Raw genomic sequence first — 24016 nt, 5'->3', positions numbered from 1 at the left:
TTTTCTGACCCAGATTTTTTTGTATTAATTTTCTTCAACACTCCAGTAAAAGTCATATGGAGGAATCCAGGAAGTTCCTCTAGTAAAAGACATTTAGAGATATCAAGTAGGTCTATTTTGTTGCTATAGTTGCACCGTTTTTTTTTAGGTGTTCAAAGTGCGTATATCTTTTCCCTGTCTTTAGCCACAGCTGTCTCCTGCAAAGGAAATGACCATATTTGGATTACAGCGTCATCTTGGTTGCCTTTCGCGCTACACGTGGACACCGAACGTGTCAACACTTCTACTGCTACTTCCTGAATATATAAGAAGCATCATAAAAGGGTAAGTTTTGTCTTTTTTTTTTTTACTGACATTAAAACTAAGATGTTAAGAAGCTAAAAACTGTCAAAAAACTCAACTGTGGGAAAAATCCATGATTTCACGCTCCATGTCTTGCCTTAAATCTATAGACATGAGATTAGCATGTTCATATGCTGAAGTTTCATTTTAGCTCTGCTGCTTTGCATGACGTGAAAGATAAGCGCCCTCTGCTGGTGTTTGGTAGAACTACATTCAAGCTCATTTTCATTATTCAAGTCATACTGCATGAAACACCAAGGCTTTTGAAAGTGTTTGCCATCATAAATGTTTGGAAAATGACTCCGCTTCAGCTCCGGGGGCCGCAGTCGTCGTTGTGGGGCCCTGACCATGAGCCTAATCTGTTGTATCGACAAACGGTCATGCCATATAATGTCAAACAGCGCAAACAATGCCACTTTGTGTTCCCATCGTGGAGCTGCTTCTTCCCAAATATTATGATTGCCGTGAGTAATTATGACTGCACTGCATATCTCTCACTAATAAAGCACAAAAGGTCATCGACGCTCCGGGTTCAAGATCCAAACGTTTCTCATATTGAGCAGCGATTTGGAAGATGAAATCATAAACAGCAGTTTCTCCGAACGATTACCGAGAATTCCTGGACGTCCATCTCCCGAGCTGCCAAAGCATATCAATTATTCTGGACTGAGTGGACTGTGCACGGCTTCGTCATTTAAGAAGGTCGGGCTCAGTGCAGCGAGCTGAGGCATGGGGGGAAAGTTTATCTGTCTGTGTTGTGCTTGCGCAGAGAAGGAAGTGCGGTTGCGGAATAATATAATCTGACCGAGTTTGCGAGGGGGGGGGGGGGGAATTGGGTGTCTGTAGCCAATATTGTGGTTATGGGAAGTGGATAGGAAACACAATCACGTTCTCAGGCACCTTATAGTGGACTAACAATGAACTAATTATGCATAAATGTTTGTAAGCGATGTTGGTGAATGGGATTCTCGCAGGGACAGGGTTTATTATGAACGTCCTTGGTAAAAAAGGAAGAGAGACCACAGCCTTGCAGCAGTGAGGCTGGAGTGTTAACCGCTGCCCACCACATTTGCAAACAGACAAATATACAGAGGGGTTAGAGAGGAGGGGGTGGGAGTGTTCTTGTCCCAGTAGAACATGCAGGTTTATAATGAGAGGATGATATGGGTCAGAGGAAATGATACATCAAAAGTACATGTATACATACTTGAGTGTTGTAAGACCGAGCTGTAAACATGGACCAGGACTGAACCAGAACCAGGCCACAAACTATAAACCCCTGACCCGAAGCAGGGCCGGCTCCAGCCCTGCAATGTGGTCTGTGCTGCCGAGCGCTGAGGTCTAGTCCGGACTCGGATCGTGTGTGTCAGACCTGAGGCGGCTCTGGAGGCATGCCAGCACCCGCCCCGCGCGCATCCCTCCCCCTCTCTCCCTCCCTCCCCCCTCCTCCTCCTGCGTCTGAGCGCCAGCGTTCCGGGCTGCGCCTCTGGCACTTTCTTTTTTTAAAGGCAAGCTCAAAGCCACTGCGCGCTCAGACGCACCGGGACACGGCCGGAGCACATCCCTCACGGAGCACTCGCAATATTCCCACCGAGCGCTGGCACGAGGCTGAGAGCCGGGGGATGCATGTGACACCTGTGGATGCTGCCAGCGCGCGCCTGATGTGAGGACTCGCCGAGAGGGATCGGCTTTAACCGAAGCATTCGCACTGTTCCGTTACGCATCGCAGAGGATTGTGCGGACTCTTGATTACATTCGCTCGTCTTGCTCTGTGCGCTGCAAATAAAGGATACACACTGACTACAATGCTGCTGTGCGCGTGCGTGCTCTCGCTGCTCGTGGCCGCCTGCAGCGCGTCGTACGTGCCCTGCAAGCCGTGTGAGCAGAAGGAGCTGTCGCTGTGTCCGCCCGTGCCCGTGGGCTGTCAGCTGGTCAAGGAGCCCGGCTGCGGCTGCTGCCTGACGTGCGCGCTCGAGGAGGGCCAGTCGTGTGGCGTGTACACCGAGCCGTGCACGCGCGGGCTCCGCTGCCTGCCCAAGAACGGCGAGGAGAAGCCCCTGCACGCGCTGCTGCACGGACGCGGCATGTGCGCCAACGAGAAGTTGTACAAGCAGATGTACGGAGCCAAAGGTGAGCGCGCAGTCACTCACACCCAGCACCAGGCGGGGGAGAGGTAGGGCTGTGTGGAGGGGTCATTGTGCAGGAGCAGGGCTGGAGGCTCTGTTTCATTCATACATCCACTGCAGATCAGTCATGAGCTGCATGGTCCATCCACTTAAAGCTCCTACACCTGAAGTTTGTATCCCAACTCATTCTCTCATATAGTTATTTGTAGCATCCCAATTCATTACAGGAATGAGTGCACATTTCACAAATGGTGGGGTCACTTTACAGGGTCACTGTCACAGAGATGCTACAAAACTCACCTGCTAGAAATGGATACAAATGCTTTATAATTGATGCACGATGGATACATTTCCAACAAATGTAAAAGTTTGCAATATACAAAACCAGACCCAGAGAACCACTGGACTGTGATGCTCAGATGTGTTTGATATTCAGATGTCACAGACACATGAGCGTTTGCCAGCCCTGGGTTTGGACTTGCCTTGTCTGCTCCTCTAAACAGGGAGACTGACACCAAGACTATCGAGTCTCAAACAGAGCCCCGTTACATCTTTAAAGCTTCTGCTGCACGACATATTCCTTTCAGCTGATCACTGACAGCCTAATCTCAGTGTTACCTTTGAAATCGAAGTGCACACGCTCAGACAGCTCATTGTTCCTCATTGTGTCGTGTCGTATCACCACAAAACCCTCTCAGCTCACATATCAGATCGGACTATTGTGCTCTCTCTCAGTGGCTCAGGCAGAAGCTACGCTATACTGTTGAATGCATGTCTGCGCAGGCTCTCAGTCATCCAGGTGTGTCATCTGGATTAATGCATTCAGGACCTGGGTCAATACTCCAGATGCTGTTCCTTGAAATATAAGAAACATCACACTCTTAAGATTGGAGATTGGAGAACAGTGGAAGATGTTTGTTTAATGATGCTGTAGTGGAAAGCGTTTTTGCATAATTAGACTGAATCAAAAGTGAAGATGATTTGTTTGTGCAGCAATTCATTTCAAACTAAATGCACCTATTTATGTCTGTCACTCCAGAACCAATCCTCCCCAGTGCTCAAAATCTCACGTGTCTGTATTGCAAGACCTTTTCAAATGTCAAACGCAGTTGAGTTGCGGCTCTTGCTAGACATATGTTCACACTTTGTCATAAGCGTTCGCTTCGGGGGGTCAAAGGTGCGCTATCAGCCCGACACCTGTCATTACTTGGGCACGCGACTCCCCGGCCCACATTGTGCTGACCCTGCGAACTCTGTCAGCGTGGCCCCAGAGAAGCGACTGTCAGCCTGTCATCTGTCCAAATCAGCAGGTTGGCTTGTGCCTTAGGGTGCCTCCAATGAACATGAAACAGTGGGCTAGATTATAGGTGCCGGCCGGTCCACGGTGAAGGCTCCGTGCTGGCTGGGGACAGTCACTGAAGAGGCACTCAAGGGGCCTGGGAAAATGCATTGGGAGTAGAGCTGTTAGTGAGGCATGCTAAGCGAAGATGGGATGCGATCCGATCAAATAGAAGGGGTCCAAGTACAGAACCTTGTAGGACGCCAAGCCAACTCATCTATGAATGAAATGGGGCATATCCATAATGGTGGCTTTTAAACCTGCTTTGGCCATTCATGTTTCATTGATTGCAGTGCCCTCCGCTCTTTTCAGACCATTAGCCACGGCGAAAAGAAAATACAAACCATATTTTTTTAGCCAACGGCATACTAAGATATTGATGGTCGCCATGATCATTTATTGTAGTGCAGAACGTCTCAGAATGACACTTTGAAGACACAGGATGCAAATGAAAGAGGAAACAACCAATGATGACAGGATTACTCAAACTTTCTTGATTGAATGACATTATAACCAAGTTAAAAGCTCAATTGATTTAGACATATTCCTTAAGCCCAGATTTGGGTTAAGTGCAGCTCGTTTGAAGATAAGCTACTGCTAATTTTCTATTGTAAAACACGACTAGTTTGAAGATATAAGCCTTAAATATCCAGTAGAGGTAGTTTGTCAAATTTGGGAGGTGCACTTTCAATGCTATGGCCGGCGAAGAGTCTCACACCCCAGCCCTTTCTTTGCCTATCTTGCCTGATTGGAAAAAAGAAAGTGTTGGTGTCTCTCCCATTGAAGTCTCATTGTCTCCCGTGTCTTTCTTCTTGTCTTCTCTCGCCTTTGTGCTCCTGTCCACACCTTCAGACTCCTCCCGTGCGCCTCGGACCCGTTCCCAAAAACCTTTGTGTGTGTGGGTGATCTCTCCCACCGCACCGTCTCTTCTCGCCTTTCCCCCGGCACTGATCTCCACCATTCTCCCCCATCTACCTTCTGTCCCTTTTGGCCTTTTTCAACTCCAGCAACTGTGGAAAAGAAAACCCGAGTCTGGCTTTTGTCGAAGATTGAGCCAAAGCAATGATTTTGTTACTTGCTGGAAGGAAGGAAGAAGCCTGTAGTGAATTAGCTTGAATTTTGCTTCTCGAAACATGCAACGTCTTTGTGAAAAATCTTCAGTTCTGTCCACTGTGTCAGTCTCACAAAAATTCCCTCTGCTGGCATTTTGTATAACGAGACTTTAAAACAATTCAATGTGAGAGGTTTACTACTCGCGTGTGTTTAATACAACAACAAATACTGCAACAAAGTTCTCAAAAGTTGCATAAAAAACACAATATTTGATTTGTTTATACATTTTTTTGTCAGTAATTGGGATGGAACTTTGAGTGTGCTTTGGCGACTTTAGAAGTGGAATTTTTTGAGTATCTGCAACTTGTAAACCATAGTTTGGACTTGGTTTAAATCAGGATTTCAACTTGTACTTAAAACCTTGAGTTATTTTGACTTGACGGCAATAATGCAAACTTGTATTAGTCTTGCACTGGACGTTACTTCTTTGAGTAAACTTTCAATATGACAAACGACTCAACGAATTGAAAAATGTTCTTTAGAATATTTAACGTAATTTTCTGTATTATTGGACCGAGATCAGAACAAGATTGATCAAAGTGTCTGGACCTTAAAAAAACACACTGGTTTTCGATCAAACAAACAGAAGTCCAAGTGCAGAGCCTTGTGGGATGCCAAGCCAACTCCTCTGATTTGAAGTTGATATTATTCAAGCAATTGTGGCTTATAAACCTGCTTTTGGCCATTGGTGTTTCATGTTTTATATCATAAGACAGACTTTATGAGCAAGGACTGCTCTAAGAAGCTTTGTACTTTGCTTGGAGCACCCTCCACTGGGAGCAGGGGGAATTAGCCATGATACAAAGAAAATGGAAACCATTATTTTTAGCCAACAGTGTGCTAACATATTGATGATAGTGCCATATTAAACAAAGCTTGACTTGAAGACAACGCAAACTTGGATTAGTCTTGGATTAGACTTTTTTGGGTAAATGGGAACAAATTTGGTGAAGGTGTCTGGACCTTAAAATAATCACTCTATGTATATTTCTGATGAATATATTACATTATAACGTGGTTAAAAGATTATTTTGACCTAATGACACACTAAATTAGTTGAACAAGTTTGATGAGTAACTGTTATACTTAATTGTATTGAAACGTTTCATATTTTTTTCTGTTTTATAAGATTATTTCTAACGCTGCTACTGTTTCCCAGTCTTGCAAAGCACCTTCCCCACAGCAAAGCCCCCTTTCTGAGCAGTGATGCAGCATTATTTTACATTAGTCTCATCCAAATTGAAGCCTATTACAAATCATAACACATGGCAACACAATCCGCATTTCAACACGAGGAAAAGCAAGAGCGGCGATCCGTCAGCACACGTCAGATTAGATGAGGATTAGCGTGCTACGACTTGATTGCGAGCGAGAAGAGAAGAGGAAGAAGAAAAAAAAAATCTGTGTCAGCAAGAAAAGTGAAGGAATCTCTCTGAAGCAGCAGGCGGCATGATGTCATGAAGTTAGCAGGGGATTTGCAGCCACCGGCTGGCCCCGTTTCAGCTGTTAGCCTGTAGCAGCTTAGCGATCACGTCAGAGTGCAGAGGTACGAGGGTAGGCGCATTAAAAGTAAAATCTCAGAGGTGGAAGGGGCTAAGTGCGGCTTAAGGACAGTTTAAGCTACTTTATTGGGCAATGACTGCAGCAAAATTACAAGATTTACGATTGACTTAAATATTTAGCTGTAATAGCCTGGTGCCGTGGTAATTTGGTTGTAGTAGTCACAGAAGTCAGTGCTTTGGGCTGACGAATCATCATGTTCAGATACATGAGCGGGAGGCATCTGGAACAGACATCCGAGCCACCTCAGCTACTCTTACTCGAAAGAGCAACAGCTCTACTCTGAGTTGAAATGACTGCCCAGGTTGAGGAGTTCATCTGTTTTTATCGGCCATCTTGTCCTCATGGTCATGACCATAGGTGAAAATAGGAGCGTAGCTTGTTGAAGGTAAATTGAGAGGTTTTCCTCTGCTCCTTCTCATTTCACAAATGCCCACAATGTGGAATGGAGACTGAACATTTTCAATAATAGTCAGCCTAAACTTTTTTCCACATTAGACAAGTGCGTAATTGTGGACGAAACTACATCTTTTGACCAATCTAATCTAAAATTATAGTCCAGCATTACGGCTCTCCATTCAGTTTAATCTGTAACGCTGCCTAGTCTTTCTTACCAGGCAGCGAGCATATTTTTCACCCCGTTGAAAGATGCTCCGGAGGCAGAGACTGAATTGGCTTGTGGTTATTCCTGGGGGCTCTCCACATGACAAGTGTAATAGCATGTTTTCACAGGCCGAGGTGCCGGCCTGAGACTAAATATCCCATTTAGGTCACGCACTATAAAAGTTGTAAACTTCTGGTCTGCTTTTTCCCCAAACTGGCAACCCGAGTGGCCATAAATGTAGCCTATGTTGTCCTATATGTCAACAAGTCCCATTTCAACCTGGAGCGGTGCCACGATGGGCCAAGCAAGCTTTTAGCACTGGCAGTCAAACGGCGACATCTCAACACTCTGCTGAGAGGGAGCTCGATTTGTCATTTTAGCCAGACTTATTCATTATGACACAAGTGCAGTTATGGTATGTCTATCTAGTCAAGTCTCTGAAACCCTTGAGTTCCACTTTATTTCTACTGCATTTGGCTCCAACTTTTGCCTCTATAGAACAATTAATAGCAATCAAGTCAAAATGACAATCTTTCAAGTTTGGAGTTATAGCAAAGCCTGCCATTGTCTATGAAATCTGCTTTGCTCACACTGCTTAAAACCTGCTAACCTTGTAGTTTAGGGCTCTACAAATATGTTCTGAAATCCATTTGATTCTTCTATTAGTTTAACTGTTCATATTTCAGTCTGAGCTGGAATGTTGAATCTTTGGGTACCAAAATTTAGTGTGGAGCACATTTCGGGGGTATGTCTCCTTTTATGCTCCTGGACATGTTAAAAGACATGCCCTTTGAACTGAATCTTGATTTTTAGAACATAAATCACAAATTGCAATTGAAAATATATGCTTTTTTTTCATCCTTCTATTGTTCATTGGAAGAGTATGGAATTCAAACTTAAATAAACCAAGAACCCAACACAGCCATTTGTTTGCATGACTGGCTCAAGAGAACATTTAGCCATACATTTGAATGTTGTTTATCTCAACTAGCTTGTAATGCTTGTCATTGTGGCTTTGAAAAGTGGCGATACGTTCAGTTTTTCTTCTCCATGTTCTCCATGATAATCCAGGCTTTGTGCACGGAATGTGGTATAGCACATGCTAACTTCCTCCGTAATGACTGTTTCCTGTCTTTGTTTAGGCTATGGAGTTATGGTGCGTTCCAGGTAACTGGTATCTTTCCCACTTGAAAATTACGACTTATGACCTCAGAGCGTTCCGGGGGGAAAAAGTCGTATGTGAACAAAATGGCTAATGCTACAACAGTTAGCTCATACGATGCTAACGTTTTATAAACATGTCTCCAAACCAAATATAATAAAAAAAACATGCGACTTAACGTTATGTTGAAAGCTGTGACCAAAAGTAATGTTCACGTCATGATGCTGTCGTTTTGTTAGTTTTAACATTAGCATTTGCATTAGCATTAGCATTATTGCCTTCATCTCGTATACAAACTCGTACGAACTTGGGGTTTCTGAGTTTACAAGTTGTAACAGTAGCTTGCAGAAGCATGCAGCTGTTGGATAATTACTTCAAACATGTTAAAACTTTACTCAGGAATGGATGTAAACATTTCACCAGATAATCAAACTCTTTGTTTGTAAATGTAAGTGTTTTAGCCTTGAAGCTAAATGCTGACGTTAATAATATGACGCTAACAAATCATAAAATAGCACAACAATCACAACTGGACTGGAGTTTTCTTCTTATTTTTATTTGTATTGTTTTATTTTTAATTGACATTAAAATATAGACAGGAAGTAATCTTCACCCTACACTGGCCAAACAGGAAGTCGACCAAAAACACACCATTCACAGAGCCCATTCTTCTTCTTCCACATGCGACTAAACCTTTGCATGACCTGCGTTTTGCCACACTGGGTGCATTCCCACGTGGGCGCCGTCCCTCCGCCCGCCTCAAAGCGACTCCTGACAGACGCCCAGCTATGCTTTGAAGAGCCGTAACACAACACCGTGGCCACAATAAGTCGCCTGCAATAATCGCCCAATCACTTATTTTAATCCTGCCACGTTTGTAATTTGTTACCGTGTAAATTACCCAGTGTCCCTTGCTGCATACTTGCCTTTGTGATCGAGCTCTATAGGCAAGGGACTTTTGGGGAACACATTCTTGCACTTGTCCTGTTGATATATTGTTTTTCCAGTCAAATTTAGAGCTGCGTGGACATAAAAGGAAGTTCTACTAAAGGGAATAAATGGATACGCAAAAATAGCCGGAGTTCATCATAAATATCGGAGTATTTATTGCGTTGGACATCTCAAAACAGAAAGGAATGAGGCCGTTATTATAGTTTAATGGCGGCAATAAATCTGGTTTTGCAACGATCCAGCAATGAAAACTATTTTTAAAACATTTAGTAGTAACTCAAAATACATCACAATGCATTTAGTAGTTTGTGTGTGCACATCTTCATCTTAAAAGAGAAAAAAAAGTAAGAAAATGACAAAATAGGAAGCGTTATGATGACCACATGCAACGTAAACACCATGAAGAAACCGCTTTTTGACCAAGCACACGGCAAAACTAGTTGGTATATTTTATGGGTTTAGATATAGTCTTTTTTTTTTTTTTTTGCCCTCTGCTGGCTATCACGATTTCTCAATAAAGCATTCTGTTCAAAGCCTCATCTCTCCTGACTGCCTCTCTCCCGCAGATTCCCTGGACGCTCGAATGCCAGTGCCGGAGACGGTGCCCTCCATCGCCAAGGTGCCCTTATATGGCCTGGACCACATCAGCAGCCGCAAAGCCCAGGCCATGAAGCAGGCCAAAGACCGCAAGAAGCAGCTCGCCCGCGTGGGACAGGTCAGCCACGTGGACTTCCCCACACACGGAATCAGCAAGTCGGACCCAGAGTTTGTAAGAAAGGTCTTATTTATCGTGCATTTGTTGTTGCGTGGAAGTGCTTTGAGACTGGGTGTTGTTCTGTGTGGCAGGGCCCGTGCAGAAGGAGGCTGGATAACCTCATCCAGAGTATGAAGGACACGTCTCGGGTGTTTGCGCTGTCTCTGTACCTGCCCAACTGCGACAAAAAGGGCTTTTTCAAACGCAAGCAGGTACACAGTCTATCGGGAAACTCGCTTTTATGCAGGGCTGGACAATGTATCGGCAAAATATCGTTATTGCATCATCCATTTCGAAGGATATTGTGCATGGGAGCTTAAAAGTGAATACAGTTTAGTTTAGTCAGGATGGGATGTAGTGCGTGGAAATGGTTTATCGTTACCAACTAGTGCTTTTATTTTTCTCATTCCACGAAGCCCTGTTTATTATAGATGTCCTTTATTTGCCAAATCTATAAGGTTAAACCACTCAAATGTTACAGTAAACCTGAATGCTTACAGAACTGCTTTGCAAAATCATTTATCGTAGAATAGAAACATGAAATAATGTGCTTTTTCATGATTACAACTTTACAAAATCTGTGTCTAAGAAAGAAGAAAGATTCAATCAAACTAAAAATATGTGACTTTTCTTGTCTTCTTGTAGTGTAAGCCGTCCCGTGGCCGTAAGCGCGGCATCTGCTGGTGCGTGGACAAGTTCGGAGTGAAGATCCCTGGTATTAACTACGCCGGGGGAGACCTGCAGTGCAAAGATTTGGACAATGCCAGCAACAACGAGTGAGCCTTATACCGAGGCCTCCTGCTGCCAACCTGCCAACAAGCTAGCACACTTCCACAATCAGGAAAGATAAACTACACTCAAAAAGAAAAAGAAAACCTTTAATTATGTATATTATTTTGAATAGCCTAAATAGAGACGATCATTCAAAGTGTTTGCTGTCAAATAACATAAAACATGTGTAGAAAGAAACATAATGTATTAGCATGATTGGCTTGTAGCACAAACATGCTACGCTAGTCCGCTGTCCAGAAATGTCCTATTCTATTCCTATGGGGATTAGCTTAGTTTAGAGACTCGCGCCACAGAATAGTTTGTTAAAGATAATGTAGGGAACACACTGAAACAGAAACAAAAGTGAATAAAAATAAATGACTAAATAAAGTTAAAACAATAGATAATGATGGTATTCATGCAGATTCGTTCAGATTGCAATGTTTATTTTAAAACGTATTATGCATCAGCTAATTGTTAGCCTTTAGCTTCAAAACAAACTCGCCTTATAAAATATTTATATTCTCGGTATCTGCCAATAACTTGGTATCCACTGCATAATATTTAAATAAATCCCCATAGAAGGATGGGACAGGAGGCATCTGTGAGTTAATGCTAGGAACTAGCGTTGGTAGCGTAGCGTGAGTGCAACAAGCTAATACATTTGATTCACCACATTTCTTTTATTTTTTGAGTGTATACGTCTGTATGTACAGTATACGAGGTGTGGACTGTTCTCTAACTGGGGCTAAGTGAATTTGGCCCTAAACTTTACTACAATCGTAAAAACAAATGCTGACTTTAAGTAAATACACAACGTTACCCCTTTCCACTTCAGTGTTTTATGTTAACTGTAAATAATAACTTTAAGTAGGTAAAATAAATAACATCTTCAATTACCAGGAGAAATGTAGGTGGAAAGATACATAATATATTTAATTAAAGTCAACATTTAGTTTTTAGAGTGTATTTCACCTCATCTTTATATTATCCATAGAGCATAGAGAGTTCTATATTTGTATGATATGATTTATGAAAAGTGGAGAGATATGATTTGACAAGACATTTTTATATGTGGCTACATAGTTGTATCTCAAAAGCACCATGGAAAGCAGTTTTGAAGTTGTGGTACTAGCATAAAGACTAAAAGAGGTTATTCTCACTCTAATCTGCAGATATAAGTTGTGTGGACTTCAATGTTTGTGTGCAACGGAATTGTAAATAGTTGCTTTTCATATCCTAAAGTCGTGTTGCCAAAAAGGTGCAGGGCCTTATCTGTAGAAATAGTCCATGACATGAGAACCTCCCAGCACAAAGAATTTGATTTACTTTAATGATTCAGAGTCTTGATGTCTTAATTCCTTCTTTATAATGCTTGATGTGAAAACGGCATTTTAAAAGCCCCCGTAATGCTTCTGCCCCCTGCCCCACTTTGGGAACCACTGGTCTCGGTCAAGGTTAAATAGACTGAGGCATATTTAACAGATTGCCCTGTTTTTGCACGGTTTATGAACCTACAGTGTTTGGTGCCCTTTTGACCCCCATTTTAGACGCACCTCCATGCAAATGACGGCTTTATTTCAGCCATTGACTTTGCAAAAACAACAATGTGGCTTGAGGATTACAAGATTACAAGATAGGGGCCAAAAATAGTGCTAAGCTAGGCAATTATCATTAAGCCTCAATTTGAAAGTGCAATACAAGGTGTCATACATATTGCACACGTGACCTTTTCTTGACACATCCAAAATTTGCGTCACGCTTTATTATTTTTCCAACATCTTCTCTACGGTGATTGCAAATGACTTTTGTAAAGTTATGGCTCCGGATGTGTCGTCGTCCCATATTACCTGACATTCCCAGCGCCTCCGCACGCAAACTCGCCCAAATCATATGCAAAGGCTCCCCCCCTTTTCCGTGGTCCCCGGGCCTTCTCGCGGAGGGGTCTCTCGCCGCCACTTTCCAGGCAAATCCGCGCATTTTCCTGCTTCCTCCTCCAGCCTGGACCGGGGTTATCGAGTTTGTATGGAAATTCAAGTGCCTTCTTCCCCTGGCCCCGCTTTGAATATCCATTTTGCATACATAGGTACAAGCAAATGGCGGCATAGTTTTATTTTGTTTTGTTTTTTTCCGCTAAAGCGCTGCTGCTGATATTATATTGTTCTTTTGACACTTTATGGAAATGGAATAAGACAAGGGGCTGTATAGTCGCAATGGCCTGTTCTCTGTTTTCTTGTTGTAGCACATGTAAACAATGGAATAATGTGAACATACTGGTGAAATATTTATCAGGAGTGACATTGATGTACTTTTTTGTAATGGCAAAGTACTATTTAAATAAAGTTCATGTATTCACTGTGTGCTTGTTCGGGCGCATCATTCAGACAGATTGGAGAGAGATGGGGTCGATTGTGAATGTTTTTTTTTATTGTGTTACTTCAAGTCTTAAGTCACTTATGAACATTTTAGTATTTGCAAATCCTCTGCTAGTTACACTTACAGTCTCTTAAAGCTTTAAAATCACATTGTGCAAGTTTCTATTCAACATCTTTACGAATCTAGAACTATGCAAAAAAGCTCTACGGTTTAGTGCTGGTAAATATGAAGGAGATGATACTGTATATAGCTTACTCACAGGCAGGGCTCCTTTTGACAGCGATTCCTTTTGTAATTTGGGTTTTACTTCTCTGAAAATAATGTCTCAACTCATTCCTGAGATCCAGATTATTTAAAAAAAAAAACACACATGACCAATCTGTGCCTTCACATATAACATACATGTCCAAATCTAATACTCATTTTACTGCATTTTTTGTGTGAGTATCCAATTAGGAAACAGTCACTTTTCATGTACTTATGGTCAGAGGAGATGCTGCTGTATTTACGTCGCCAAAATGAAGCAGTCGCCAAAAGGAACTCTGCTCAGATGGATTGGGGGTGGGGTGATCTCGTCCTGCTGCTCTACATGTGTCCCAGCTCGGGTATCGCTAGGTCTTGCTCGGTGAGGTACTGGCTACAGTTGGGGTCTCCTCTGACGGTGGGGGCGGCCGGGATGGGGCGTCCAGTGTGGGGGTTGACGCACCAGCACTCCCCCCGCTGGCCGTGGAGGGACATCTTACACTGGAATAGATACATTGAAGCGATTTTAACAGTGCATATGCATGAAAGGTGCTCAAGAAATAAAGTTAGTAGTTGACTAGTACTTATATATTGTCTTTTCAGTATTATTTGACATGTCACTTTATCCTATCTTCCCAGTGTGTTTGCCAGCGGTCACCTGCTTGAGGTTATAGTGCCCCCTCTTGTCGCAGTTGGGGATGTGCAGGGCGTACAGATCCTCCAGTGGGCCGCGGTTGTCTCGGAAGGGCATCTTGGAAATCCTCTCCAGGACCTGGTCCAACTCCTGCTGGCACTGCGTCTGCAACAAGGTGCCACCGACAATCAACAGCAAGTCAGGTCCCTCTGTGAAGCTGGCCGCTCATAGAGAAGTCATTTGTGTTACAGATAGGGAGATATTTGTGAGTGTTTTGTTTGTTGTTGCTGACTCGGCTTCCCAAAGTGGACGGTACTGTACTGTCGCCTGCGTGCCAGTGACCCCGGCTTTACCTCACCGCTCCACCGGGCCCAGCGCCTCTCAGACAGAGCCAGAGTGTTTTCTGAGTCTGGACCAACCTTTTAAACACTTTTATGGCAAATGGAAACAGAGGCAGGGCCCAGGTGGAAGAACAACGTCATGTTTTGACTGAAGGGAAAATCTCCCCGTGGAGCATTAGTTTACTCTATTTTCAGCATCAAAGCGACTGGGGAAAACACTTTTTTTATTTGTTGTTTTACGCAATTAAACTCCCCTGTTTTGTCATGTTTACGCGTTTTTTGATAATGGGGTTTAAAACACAGAAGTGAAAGGCTATTACTGCTGCTTCTTTTTGTTCCAGGTTCATAAAATGTAAGGGGTACTAGAGAATACTTCGAACCTGAAATGCAGTTTGGGAAAGTGGCCAGAGGGAGGCAGGACTGTGCTAGTGCAAAAACTACTTCCACTACTACTACTACTACTACTGGAAAGTACCTGTGTTGCGAAGATTACAAATATATGACTGTATTTTTGGATCACATGACTTCTTGCATACACTATAACTACCATTGTGATGCTAATGCTAATCCTTTTGTCTTTTTTCCATGTCTGATTCTAATAAAATAAAATATGACAAAATCTCTGGTAGAATATGCTATGATTTCATAACAAATATATCTACCTGTTTAGGGCGAGCAGGTTTGGCCTCCTCCACCTTGTTGGTCTTCATCTTGGATTTCTGCTCCTGCCTGTGCTGCCGGACCGCCGTCTCTTTGGGTCCCAGCCACTGGGCCTGTTTGCTGGGCTTCTGCAGGATGGGCCCCTCACTGACCCCTTGCTCTGGGGTCACCTCCACCACTTCACCTGGGAGTACAGAGTGATTCAGGTGACTGTGAGTTGGGACGTATCGTGGGGTTACTGTTCGCAAAACAATAAGCAGCTTTCAATATTGTCAATCGTCACCCCTTGGTTGAGTCTTGACCGTTACAATTACATTCAGTTCAAACAAATTTCCCCTTGTGGGACAATAAAGGTCTATCTATCTATCTTCTTTGTTTTAGAGTAGGCATAGTCATCCATTCCTCCGGCCTCTCCCCCTGACTATGACCATCTCCTCTCTCTCCACAGAGCCTCGTTAAACATCAGCCCTCTCTTCAAACACATGGAGCAAACAGCGAGAGGCCACCAGGTCTGAGCGCCGTGTTTTTTCTGACAACACGCCGCATTTCCGAGGAAGAGGGAGTGGACCGCGGGTATCCTATATCTACGCTCGGACAGGAACAAGGGAGCTCATCTGATCTGGGCCAAAGCAGTGATGTTGATGAGCATCTGCTTCACGAAATCTGGGAATCAAATCGGTATGTTATTAAAAACACACACCGTAGGCTCATCAGGAACATAATTAAGCATTTGTTGGCACTTAGAAACGCTGAAAAATAATGTGCTTATTTGATATGGACATAACAGTTGTGTTTTAGGTCCATATTCCGTACTGAAGCATGTGGACTAGCTTTAAAATGCTTCCCAAACCCTGTGTGGCCCATACGGCATCACACCATATCGTACAGTCAGTTTGGCCCATACAGATGTTCATTTATAAAGTGTTGGAACAATATTTCTGTTCAGTGGCTTCCCCCGTGGCCAGCCTTCACTTGACACCCAAAATGGAAAGAAGGGAAATAAGCAGCGGAAGGTCAGATAGTCAGTTATGCAAGTGCTGCGCTGTCATGTACTGTGTGTGAGAGACAGTCGCAGGTCATTCCTCACTTGGAATCTGCACCTCTGTGATCGCCTCCCGAAAAAGTTCAAGTCTCATTGTTAACATAAACAAAAACACATAAACTGACACAGAGAATTGGCACAGATTTAAGAAAGCTTCTTGGCAGTCAGCAAAAATAACACTTTCTTCTGTTTTGGTCGGGTAACCGGCTGTGGCTATGAATTCGAAAACGAATGGTCAGACACAAAGAAGTTGTATGTATGATTCAATTCCAAGTGGCCTAGGTGCACCCACTGCATGAAATACTGGGAATGAGTCGTAAAACAGTGAAAACAAGCTTTTACTTTCACTAATGGCACGCTAGCAAATCTTTGGCGCGGTGATGAATACACTTTGACCGCAAAATGGGTTTTAAAAATGAGGAGGGCAGTTCTGTGTTCTCTCTATGATGCGACAAAATCCAGGAAATGCAGATCGGAGCATTTCAGCAGTTGAAGAACGAGCTCACTCAAAGCTCAAACTTACTCAAATGTCTCCTTTAAAGGTACCCAAGCAGTGGTATCAACTCCTGCACCTTGTTCCAGGACGTGGGAGAAACATGTGGATGGTCAGAAATTGAGTGAAAGGAGGAGCTGGTGTCCTTCTTCAGAGGGGTCAGAGTGTAACTGGAATCAGGTGTGCAGCGTTTGAGGTCAGTGTCTGGGAGCGGCTGTAACTTCAGTGTTTGAAATTCTCACAATGACAAAGTCAAGACTGTCAAACAGAATGTGCGTCAGCATAATAATGGCTTACATTTGGATTGTGCTTTACTGTACTGTCTCTGAGCGCTATATTGTAGTAACTATCATAATGAACTAATGGAGATTATATTGGAGTTATTGGACGCCAAAGCATTTAGACTTGTGACCTGGCAGCTAGAGTTGGTATCTGCGCTTTTCATATTATTTTGAGCTAGTTTTAGTCCATGGTAAAGGTTTGTGAATACCCCATTAATATAGCAGATAACATTTGATTCCAAACTCCAAGTCTCATAATACTTGTTGGAAAATTGTCAGATAGATGCTTTTTCAAAACCGTGTGACATGAGTCCGAGTCTTGTTCAGGGCGACGCGTTTTAAATAAAAGTAAAGTCACAAAATCAATGGTAAAGACGACTTGCTGCACGTGCACCGAGTTACATAACTGCTGCAGGGGTCAGCGTTCGGTCAGGAGCCCACTCTCGGGGGCACTAGGCCTCCCCCGGGGCCGGCGTGACCCAGCGGTGGTGTGGATCAGCAGAGACAACAGCAGCAGTCTCTGTCCAGTCTACTGCCTCCGTTAAGCCCCGCACAATGGAGCCCAGGATCTCTGCTCCATCGCCCACCAGCCACGCCCCACCCACCACCCGCCAGTCTTCACAGATTCTACTGGAATTGGTCTTCTGATGAAAATGTGTGGTAGGTCGACGTGCCCAGGAGACTTGTGGTTTATTACTATGATGAATTTGTGCAGCCTCATATTAGTAATGACCCACAGTGACAGACTGTTGAAAGACCCTGGCAGATGGTTGCCATGCATTCTGAAGCTCTATGACTGCGCAAAAACCAGCAAAGTCAGCAGCCTCGATGTTTACCTTCCAGCCTTAGCTCCCTGACAGTGCCCTGGAGGAGGACACGCTTCAGCTTGTGCGGAGACACCTCACTCGGGTTGATCGGTGAAGGGTGAGGGTCTAAAGTAGGCCGGGAGACAAGCCACAACACAGGAGGAGGGGCTGTCAATGTCAGCGTGTAGAAAAAGGTTTTGCTGATTGACAAATGAAACAGGGGGAATCTACGGAGGGCATTTGTAACATCCAACAAACAAAATGTAAGACAGTGATCGAGGTGTGTTTTGTAAAGAAAGAAAAAAAAGCCTAATACCTCTGCTTTAGTCCCGGCACAGTCACCTTTGACCAATATTACTGTGTGGGTAGTGGTTGTACGAGAGCCTTGGCACCAGCACCACACTGGATTGGTGCCCGGGGGCCAAGATGGCACCCACCTCCCCTTTCTGCAGCAGCCCGGGATGGAACAAGGATTACGCTGAGCTATTTTAGTCTCAAACTCCGTCTAGACGCCCCCGCAGGTACACAGGAATGCCCCTTGTTAGCGGACATTGTTATTCCTACAACCAGGAAAAAAAAAAACAGCATGGCAGACCTTTTTTTTTTTCCACCCAGACACCTTTTTACAACAGCGGGATATTTCTGGACAGACGCAGGAATTCTCGGGATAGAAATCGGAATCTCCAAGGCCGTCCACGGAGCAGTCAAAACAACGGACCGACTTTTCCCATCTGATTAGTGCCCTGTATTTGGATTGTGGGAAGTGCAAGCGATACGGAGCATAAACAGAGGAGTGCTGGGAACATTCGGGCGGGCAAAATATCAAGTCAAATTTAATCAAGGGGATCCTGTTGTTATCACTTATACAAATACAGCCAGCGATTGTACGCCGTGTTACTCTGGATTTCCAAAGGCAAGACCAAACTGGAGCAGGAGCGGGAAGGGATCAGGTGAAGAGTTGAGCTTTTCTTGCTCCACGTTGATGACGGCGCGAACTTCGCCAAACACAGACCCCACAAGAAGAGGAGTGCAAGTCGGGAAAGGCGATTTGCTAAGACTGCAGTGAGTCAAGTCGAGTGTCTAAAATCACCGCAGTACAGTCTTTTTCTGACACATTCATCAGGCTAAAGAAACCCTTCCAAATCTGCCGTGGGCGGGACTTGGCGCCGTTTCAAAGACTTTCCCCCAGGCTCCCCCATAAAAGTTCACTGGGGAGGTTTTTAAGGTGTGATTTCTGACAATACCCTGGCTCTTCGGAGAAAACATCCCACTGCCGATTCACTTCAGGTGTCCGGAGCGGCTCCCCCCCCCATCTGTTTGCGTTGACACATCGTTTGTAACAGACGTAAATCTTTGAGCTTTTATTCCTGAACCAGACTTTTTTTTTAGACCAAAATCTGCAACACATCATCCACACGGAGCACAGACAGAACATAAAACGGTTTGTGCCATGAGTGCAATGAATTACAACGGACGATATATCATTCACTTGACGCGTATATTCCAAAACACTGCCATATGTATTCTTTTAAAGTGACTTATGGCAATTAGAGTTTAAGGTTGTGTCTTGCACCAAATGTGTCTTGCACCAAATAAAGTGGTCATATGCATAATTGTAGGTTATGAACTTGTTTGTCTGCATTTTACAACTGAAAATGGGTGCTGTGTATGGAGCAAGCTGCGAACCAAAGTCTGGTTGGAGCCCAAAGTTCTGGCAGCATGGTCAGTAAAAAACACAACATGTGAGCCTCAATTTGGCTAACTACAAGCTAACAAATCTATGCCACTGTGATGAATTCAGTTTGAGTGCAAATCTGCTCATAATGAGTCCCGTGACAGTTACCGACCATTGTTCTGCCTGCTATATAAGGCTAAGGCATTATTATGTATATTTATATCTATTTATTTATCTTGATAAACAAAACTCTTGCACACTGTCTCACTCTTTTGACCTGACCTCTGACCTTCATCAGGCTTGAAGACAGCCTATTCCGCTCGGCCTTTTATAAGCTCAGGGACTCCCACAAAAAAGAACAACTACACATAGCGCCTCATCAGAACACCCAATAATCAAAAATATCATGCCTTTACAACACCAATGATCCAACCATTATCCTCCTCTTACGCACCTGTTGCCTTTTAAGGTGTGCAGAGCTTCTGTTTATCAAGTATCTATTTATTTATGAATTCCTTCTGCTCAGGGACACTATATCCTGAGCCAACAGCTGTAGGATCTTAGTCAGGAGTACCTTTGTAGGTTTGATTCTTGTTTTGTATAAGTTACTGTCTGTATCTTGCTTCATGTGGCTACATTCTTTGTCTAAAATTATAACCTTTTGACCTTTCCGATACAGCTGCTTGCTCAAACACCCTTTTCAAACCTTCACGTCGATTCTGCCGTCCTTTAGATAAGACAGATCTATTGTACAAACATAGAATTTGCTTTGAGGCAGGTTTTGTGTTTGTTTAGCTAGCTGACTTGCGAACAAGCTAGCATCTGACGGTGGCCTGGGGATGGCTAGCTTTGGCCGCTAATACGGCGTGCGCTACTAATAAAAGCACTATTTTCAGGCGCAGTTCCGTGCCCAAGGTCTAAAATCTGTTTGCTAATCCCCTTCTCTGCTTTTAAAGTTGTTTTGGGACACGTAAGTGGGTAAAAAAAAAGGCGTTGAGCACCTATTTTACGACCTCGCTTGTGTATCTTAGAAGAGTTTACTGGCGGAAACCGATTCTTAGCCAAACGAACGCAGGGGACTGATAGCAACCATCTGAAACAGCCATGGAAAGCACTGACGTGGAAACATACACAAGGTTCAGCATTTTGACGATGATTGTGCGAAGGCAGGGATCTCCAACCAGAGCTAACAGTTGCTCACCAGCTTTTTCCAACTTTCTGTGTATTTTGTCACCCCTTTTCCATGCATATAAACAATTTGCTAAAACAATTTGGACTAATTGTGAGTGCTAGAAACGAGTTTGGGCCAAGTAAAAAAAAATGTGTGTGGGAAAAATCGAAACCAGCTTTAATATATCTTCAGTGTTACTTGAAATATGTTTTGTCAAGAAAACATCCCAATGAGTCTTGATGTTTCAAAATGTAGTTACACAAGCCGTAAGCAGAGGGCGCCAAACTCTCTCCGACAGCGCATGCGCCTTTATTGAAGTGTAGGCTGGCGTACGGAAAAATGTGGAAAAGTCTGATGAAAATGCAACTTGCTAGCCTAATAGAGTTGAGGAAGCTAAAAGGCTAACGGTTAGCCGCTAACCACTTTACCTCCATTTTGTGAAGTATTAAAGTATTAACCATTGCTAATCCACTTTGTTCTCCTCTTTGATCGGAATAAAAATCGTATCGACTTGAGCACCACAATATGGAAATAACTTGAATATTTTAATAATGATAATTATTAGGAAATCTTATAAAAACATTTTAACACAGACCATTCTGTTACATCGAGGCCTGTCACCATAACTACTTTATCGACTTATTGTTCAATAAATGATAGATAAACAATACATTTTTGGGTTCAATATTTACCATCAGTGTATTTATTTGCATTTTTTTTCACCCTCTTTATTTTCTACATTGTATCTCATTGTATTTTATGTTCTAGGGCTGCAACTAACGATTATTTTGGTAATCGATTAATCGACCGCTTATTTTTAGATTAATTGATTAATCGCTTGGCTGTGAAAGGTGCATGGAAATTGTATTTTTTCCATTTTTTTATCACATAGAGCTAAAGTGACGCCGCTTGAGGACATGTTGATAGAGTAAACTTAAAGTAAACGTTTGTACAAGGCTATTTGTGCTAATTCTGCTTTCTGATTGGACGAGACAAAGACAGATATTTATGAAATTTACAATGTACAAAACACTGCAGACCCTAACTTTAAAAACAAAGTAGGTTTTCATCCAAAATACATCATTTTCATGTCTTTTTTGCTCTACTTTAGTCTGTGTTTACTAGAAAACGATTAATCGATTACTGAAATAGTTGACAACTATTTTAGTAATCGATTAGTTGTCGATTAATCGATTAGTTGTTTCAGCCCTATTATGTTCATTGTGGGATTTTTCAAGATTATGTACTTTTCGAGCACAGCCTAACTGTCATTCACTGTCAGTTAGTTTATGTGGCATTACAAGATAATAAAATCGTTTATCGCGATCGTTTCCTGCCTTGATGTATCGAACTTTAGATTTTGTTATCATGACAGGCCAAAAAACACCTTCCATAACCAGAACCAGTAAAGGGGAACTAAATTGGGCTGGAAACAGGTTCTTTGTAGGTCCTCTCACACCGTAGGCCCGTGGTTAAGTCGGCCCTGATAATACAACGTCTGACATGATGATCTTTACCTCGGCCTCTGCTACTTGATAAATCGATGTATTGATATTTTGGAACCAACCTTGTCACAACACTATGGGCCTGCGGCGGGCTGGGAGTCAAGTTACCAAAGCACTTCTATCTGCTTTATATGACAAGCCATTTTTCAAGTGACCCCCACATCAAGCTCATTCCGGTTCGTCCAAATCGATCAGAAAAGCCGAATTCGCTGATACACCCAACGATCTCTATTTCGCGACTGTCAGAGTAAAGTGCGGTGAGGAAGGATCACTCCTCTCCGTAAACATGCAGTGTTTTCCAGCCGCTCCTTCCCACTGACAGCAGCACTCCTGGGAACTCTACAGGTCAGCGGCTCTGCCTTTGAACGTGGACCGAAAGAGCAGCGGGGATGTGGAGCGCTGAGGTTCACAACATTAAACTGCTCCCTTCAAAAGTGTTAGATACTGTAACTACACAAGCAGGATACTTTTACAACAATCGCCAGATGAAGTTCATTCATTTGATATTGCGTACTTTCATTCTTGTGATATAGTGGCTGCAGTTTTGCTCCTCAGGGCTGTGTTGCGACTCATCTCAAACCATTCTTTAGCTTTGTATGTTGTTAGTTGTTTAAGAATGGTTTAAGAATGAATCGATGCGAGTGTGAGAGATCTGAAAGGGCCCTGTGCGCATGAATGGGAACGTGATATGAAATGATGATTGCATACGGATTATGGAGTCACAGAGGCCGTGTTGTGACAAGGGAAGAGTGATGGATGGAGACTACAGCACTAACATCAGCGGCTGCAGTCTAGACACTTCATTAAATATACATTGTTTACTGAGTGACCACTGGGAGAGGACTGGACTAAACCAGGACTAGACCAGGACTGAACCAGAGCCATATGAGTCTCAGGCTAAACCAGGACTAAATGCAGTTATGTAGTAAATGTGTACAGCACTAACACAAACAGCACAGGATACGCACAGTTCCTCTAAAGCAGAAATAAACCAAAAGAGCAATGTGAGGACTGCGATTTGGCAAAGTGAACTATCGACAACAACCAGGACTGAAGTGATCCCGGGTGAAGGCGTCCCATCCCGGGAGAGTGTGACTCACTGACCGCTGCTGTGCTGGGGCTCGCTGCTCAGTGTGGTCACCTCTCGCTCCACTCTGCGCCGGCACTGGCCCATGCCCTGCACCAGTTGCTCCAGGGGCAGCTCGGCCCCGGGCGTGGGGTAGCACCGCAGTCCCGTGGCGCACCTCGGCGTGTAGACCCCGCACGTGTGGCCCTCCTGACGCGCGCACACGGGGCAGCAGCCACAGCCCGGCTCCCGGACGATTTCCGCGCAGCTCTCCGTGAGCCGCGGACACAGCGCCAGCCGCTCGGCCGTGCAGCCCGGGCAGCGGAACACCATCTCGGCCCCGGAGGCACCGGACAGCAGCGCGGACAACACGAGCACGCTGCAGCCCGCAGACCAGAGCATGCTGACGGGTTAGTTGGAGGGTCTGGGTCGGTCACAGCGGTGGATGGAGAGAGAGAAGAGGCGAACAGGTGAAGAGGAGGGGGCTGCTGGGTCCTACAGGGGCCCGGGTTCGAGGCACACTGGACGGTCTGGGATCAAAGCCGGGCTAGACTCAAGTGGGGCTCGCTCGAGCTGAGTTTACTGCAGCCTCTGAGGTGAGAAAGCAAGGTGCAGACTGCAGAAGCCGCCCAAAGACAGCTCCAGCATAGACAATGACGGAAGTCACTTGACCAAAGTAGCAAGTAATATTTAATAATAATATTATTATTATAAATAGTAATATTAAATATTTAGTCAAGTAAGAGTAACGTTACTTTAAAAATAATTTTACTCAAGTGAAGTAAAAAGTAGTGGCCTAAATAATGACTCAAGTAGACTAAGCTAAGGGTTAAAAAAAAAGTCAGTATTGACATTAATGATGAGAAACAAAGCAAAAACTAATGTGAAATGTTTATATTTTTGATTAAAATCCCATAAAAGTATACAAAAAGGAATCACAGTGCAACGAGTTACTACCATTTTACTCAAGTAAGAGTACAGATACTTCATTTTAATATTAC

General features: G+C 43.7%; 2 protein-coding genes across 2 annotated transcripts; one reads left to right on the top strand and one right to left on the bottom strand.

Moving 5' to 3' along the window:
- Positions 1-1812: 1812 nt before the first annotated feature.
- On the top strand, positions 1813-11021 carry igfbp5a (insulin-like growth factor binding protein 5a). The gene is made up of 4 exons (XM_079581571.1): positions 1813-2472; positions 9764-9966; positions 10044-10163; positions 10597-11021. The coding sequence occupies exons 1-4, from the start codon at positions 2148-2150 to the stop codon at positions 10729-10731; spliced, it is 783 nt and encodes a 260-aa protein (XP_079437697.1). The 5' UTR covers positions 1813-2147; the 3' UTR covers positions 10732-11021.
- Positions 11022-13570: 2549 nt separating this feature from the next.
- igfbp2a (insulin-like growth factor binding protein 2a) lies at positions 13571-23623 on the bottom strand. Its single transcript, XM_079581575.1, has 4 exons — positions 23054-23623; positions 14979-15160; positions 14000-14140; positions 13571-13842 (listed from the first exon to the last, which is right to left on the bottom strand). Exons 1-4 carry the CDS (start codon positions 23415-23417, stop codon positions 13684-13686), a joined length of 846 nt encoding a protein of 281 aa, XP_079437701.1. The 5' UTR covers positions 23418-23623; the 3' UTR covers positions 13571-13683.
- Between the last annotated feature and the right edge of the window lie 393 nt (positions 23624-24016).

The sequence above is a fragment of the Gobius niger genome (assembly GCF_951799975.1).
Source record: "Gobius niger genome assembly, chromosome: 23".
In the NCBI taxonomy this organism is placed as follows: domain Eukaryota; kingdom Metazoa; phylum Chordata; class Actinopteri; order Gobiiformes; family Gobiidae; genus Gobius; species Gobius niger.
The sequence above is the reverse complement of the archived record's forward strand: the minus strand, read 5'-3'. Positions and strand labels throughout refer to the sequence as shown.

What these genes read in the sequence shown, in the direction of transcription:
- igfbp2a (XM_079581575.1), bottom strand. Translation starts at nt 23,417, where the DNA reads ATGCTCTGGTCTGCGGGCTGCAGCGTGCTCGTGTTGTCCGCGCTGCTG. An exon ending in CGAGCCCCAGCACAGCAGCG is followed by an intron (nt 15,161 to 23,053) that starts GTCAGTGAGTCA and finishes CTGTACTCCCAG; the next exon opens with GTGAAGTGGTGGAGGTGACC. An exon ending in GGCACTATAACCTCAAGCAG is followed by an intron (nt 13,843 to 13,999) that starts GTGACCGCTGGC and finishes TATCTATTCCAG; the next exon opens with TGTAAGATGTCCCTCCACGG.
- igfbp5a (XM_079581571.1), top strand. Translation starts at nt 2,148, where the DNA reads ATGCTGCTGTGCGCGTGCGTGCTCTCGCTGCTCGTGGCCGCCTGCAGC. An exon ending in GCAAGTCGGACCCAGAGTTT is followed by an intron (nt 9,967 to 10,043) that starts GTAAGAAAGGTC and finishes TCTGTGTGGCAG; the next exon opens with GGCCCGTGCAGAAGGAGGCT. An exon ending in GCTTTTTCAAACGCAAGCAG is followed by an intron (nt 10,164 to 10,596) that starts GTACACAGTCTA and finishes GTCTTCTTGTAG; the next exon opens with TGTAAGCCGTCCCGTGGCCG.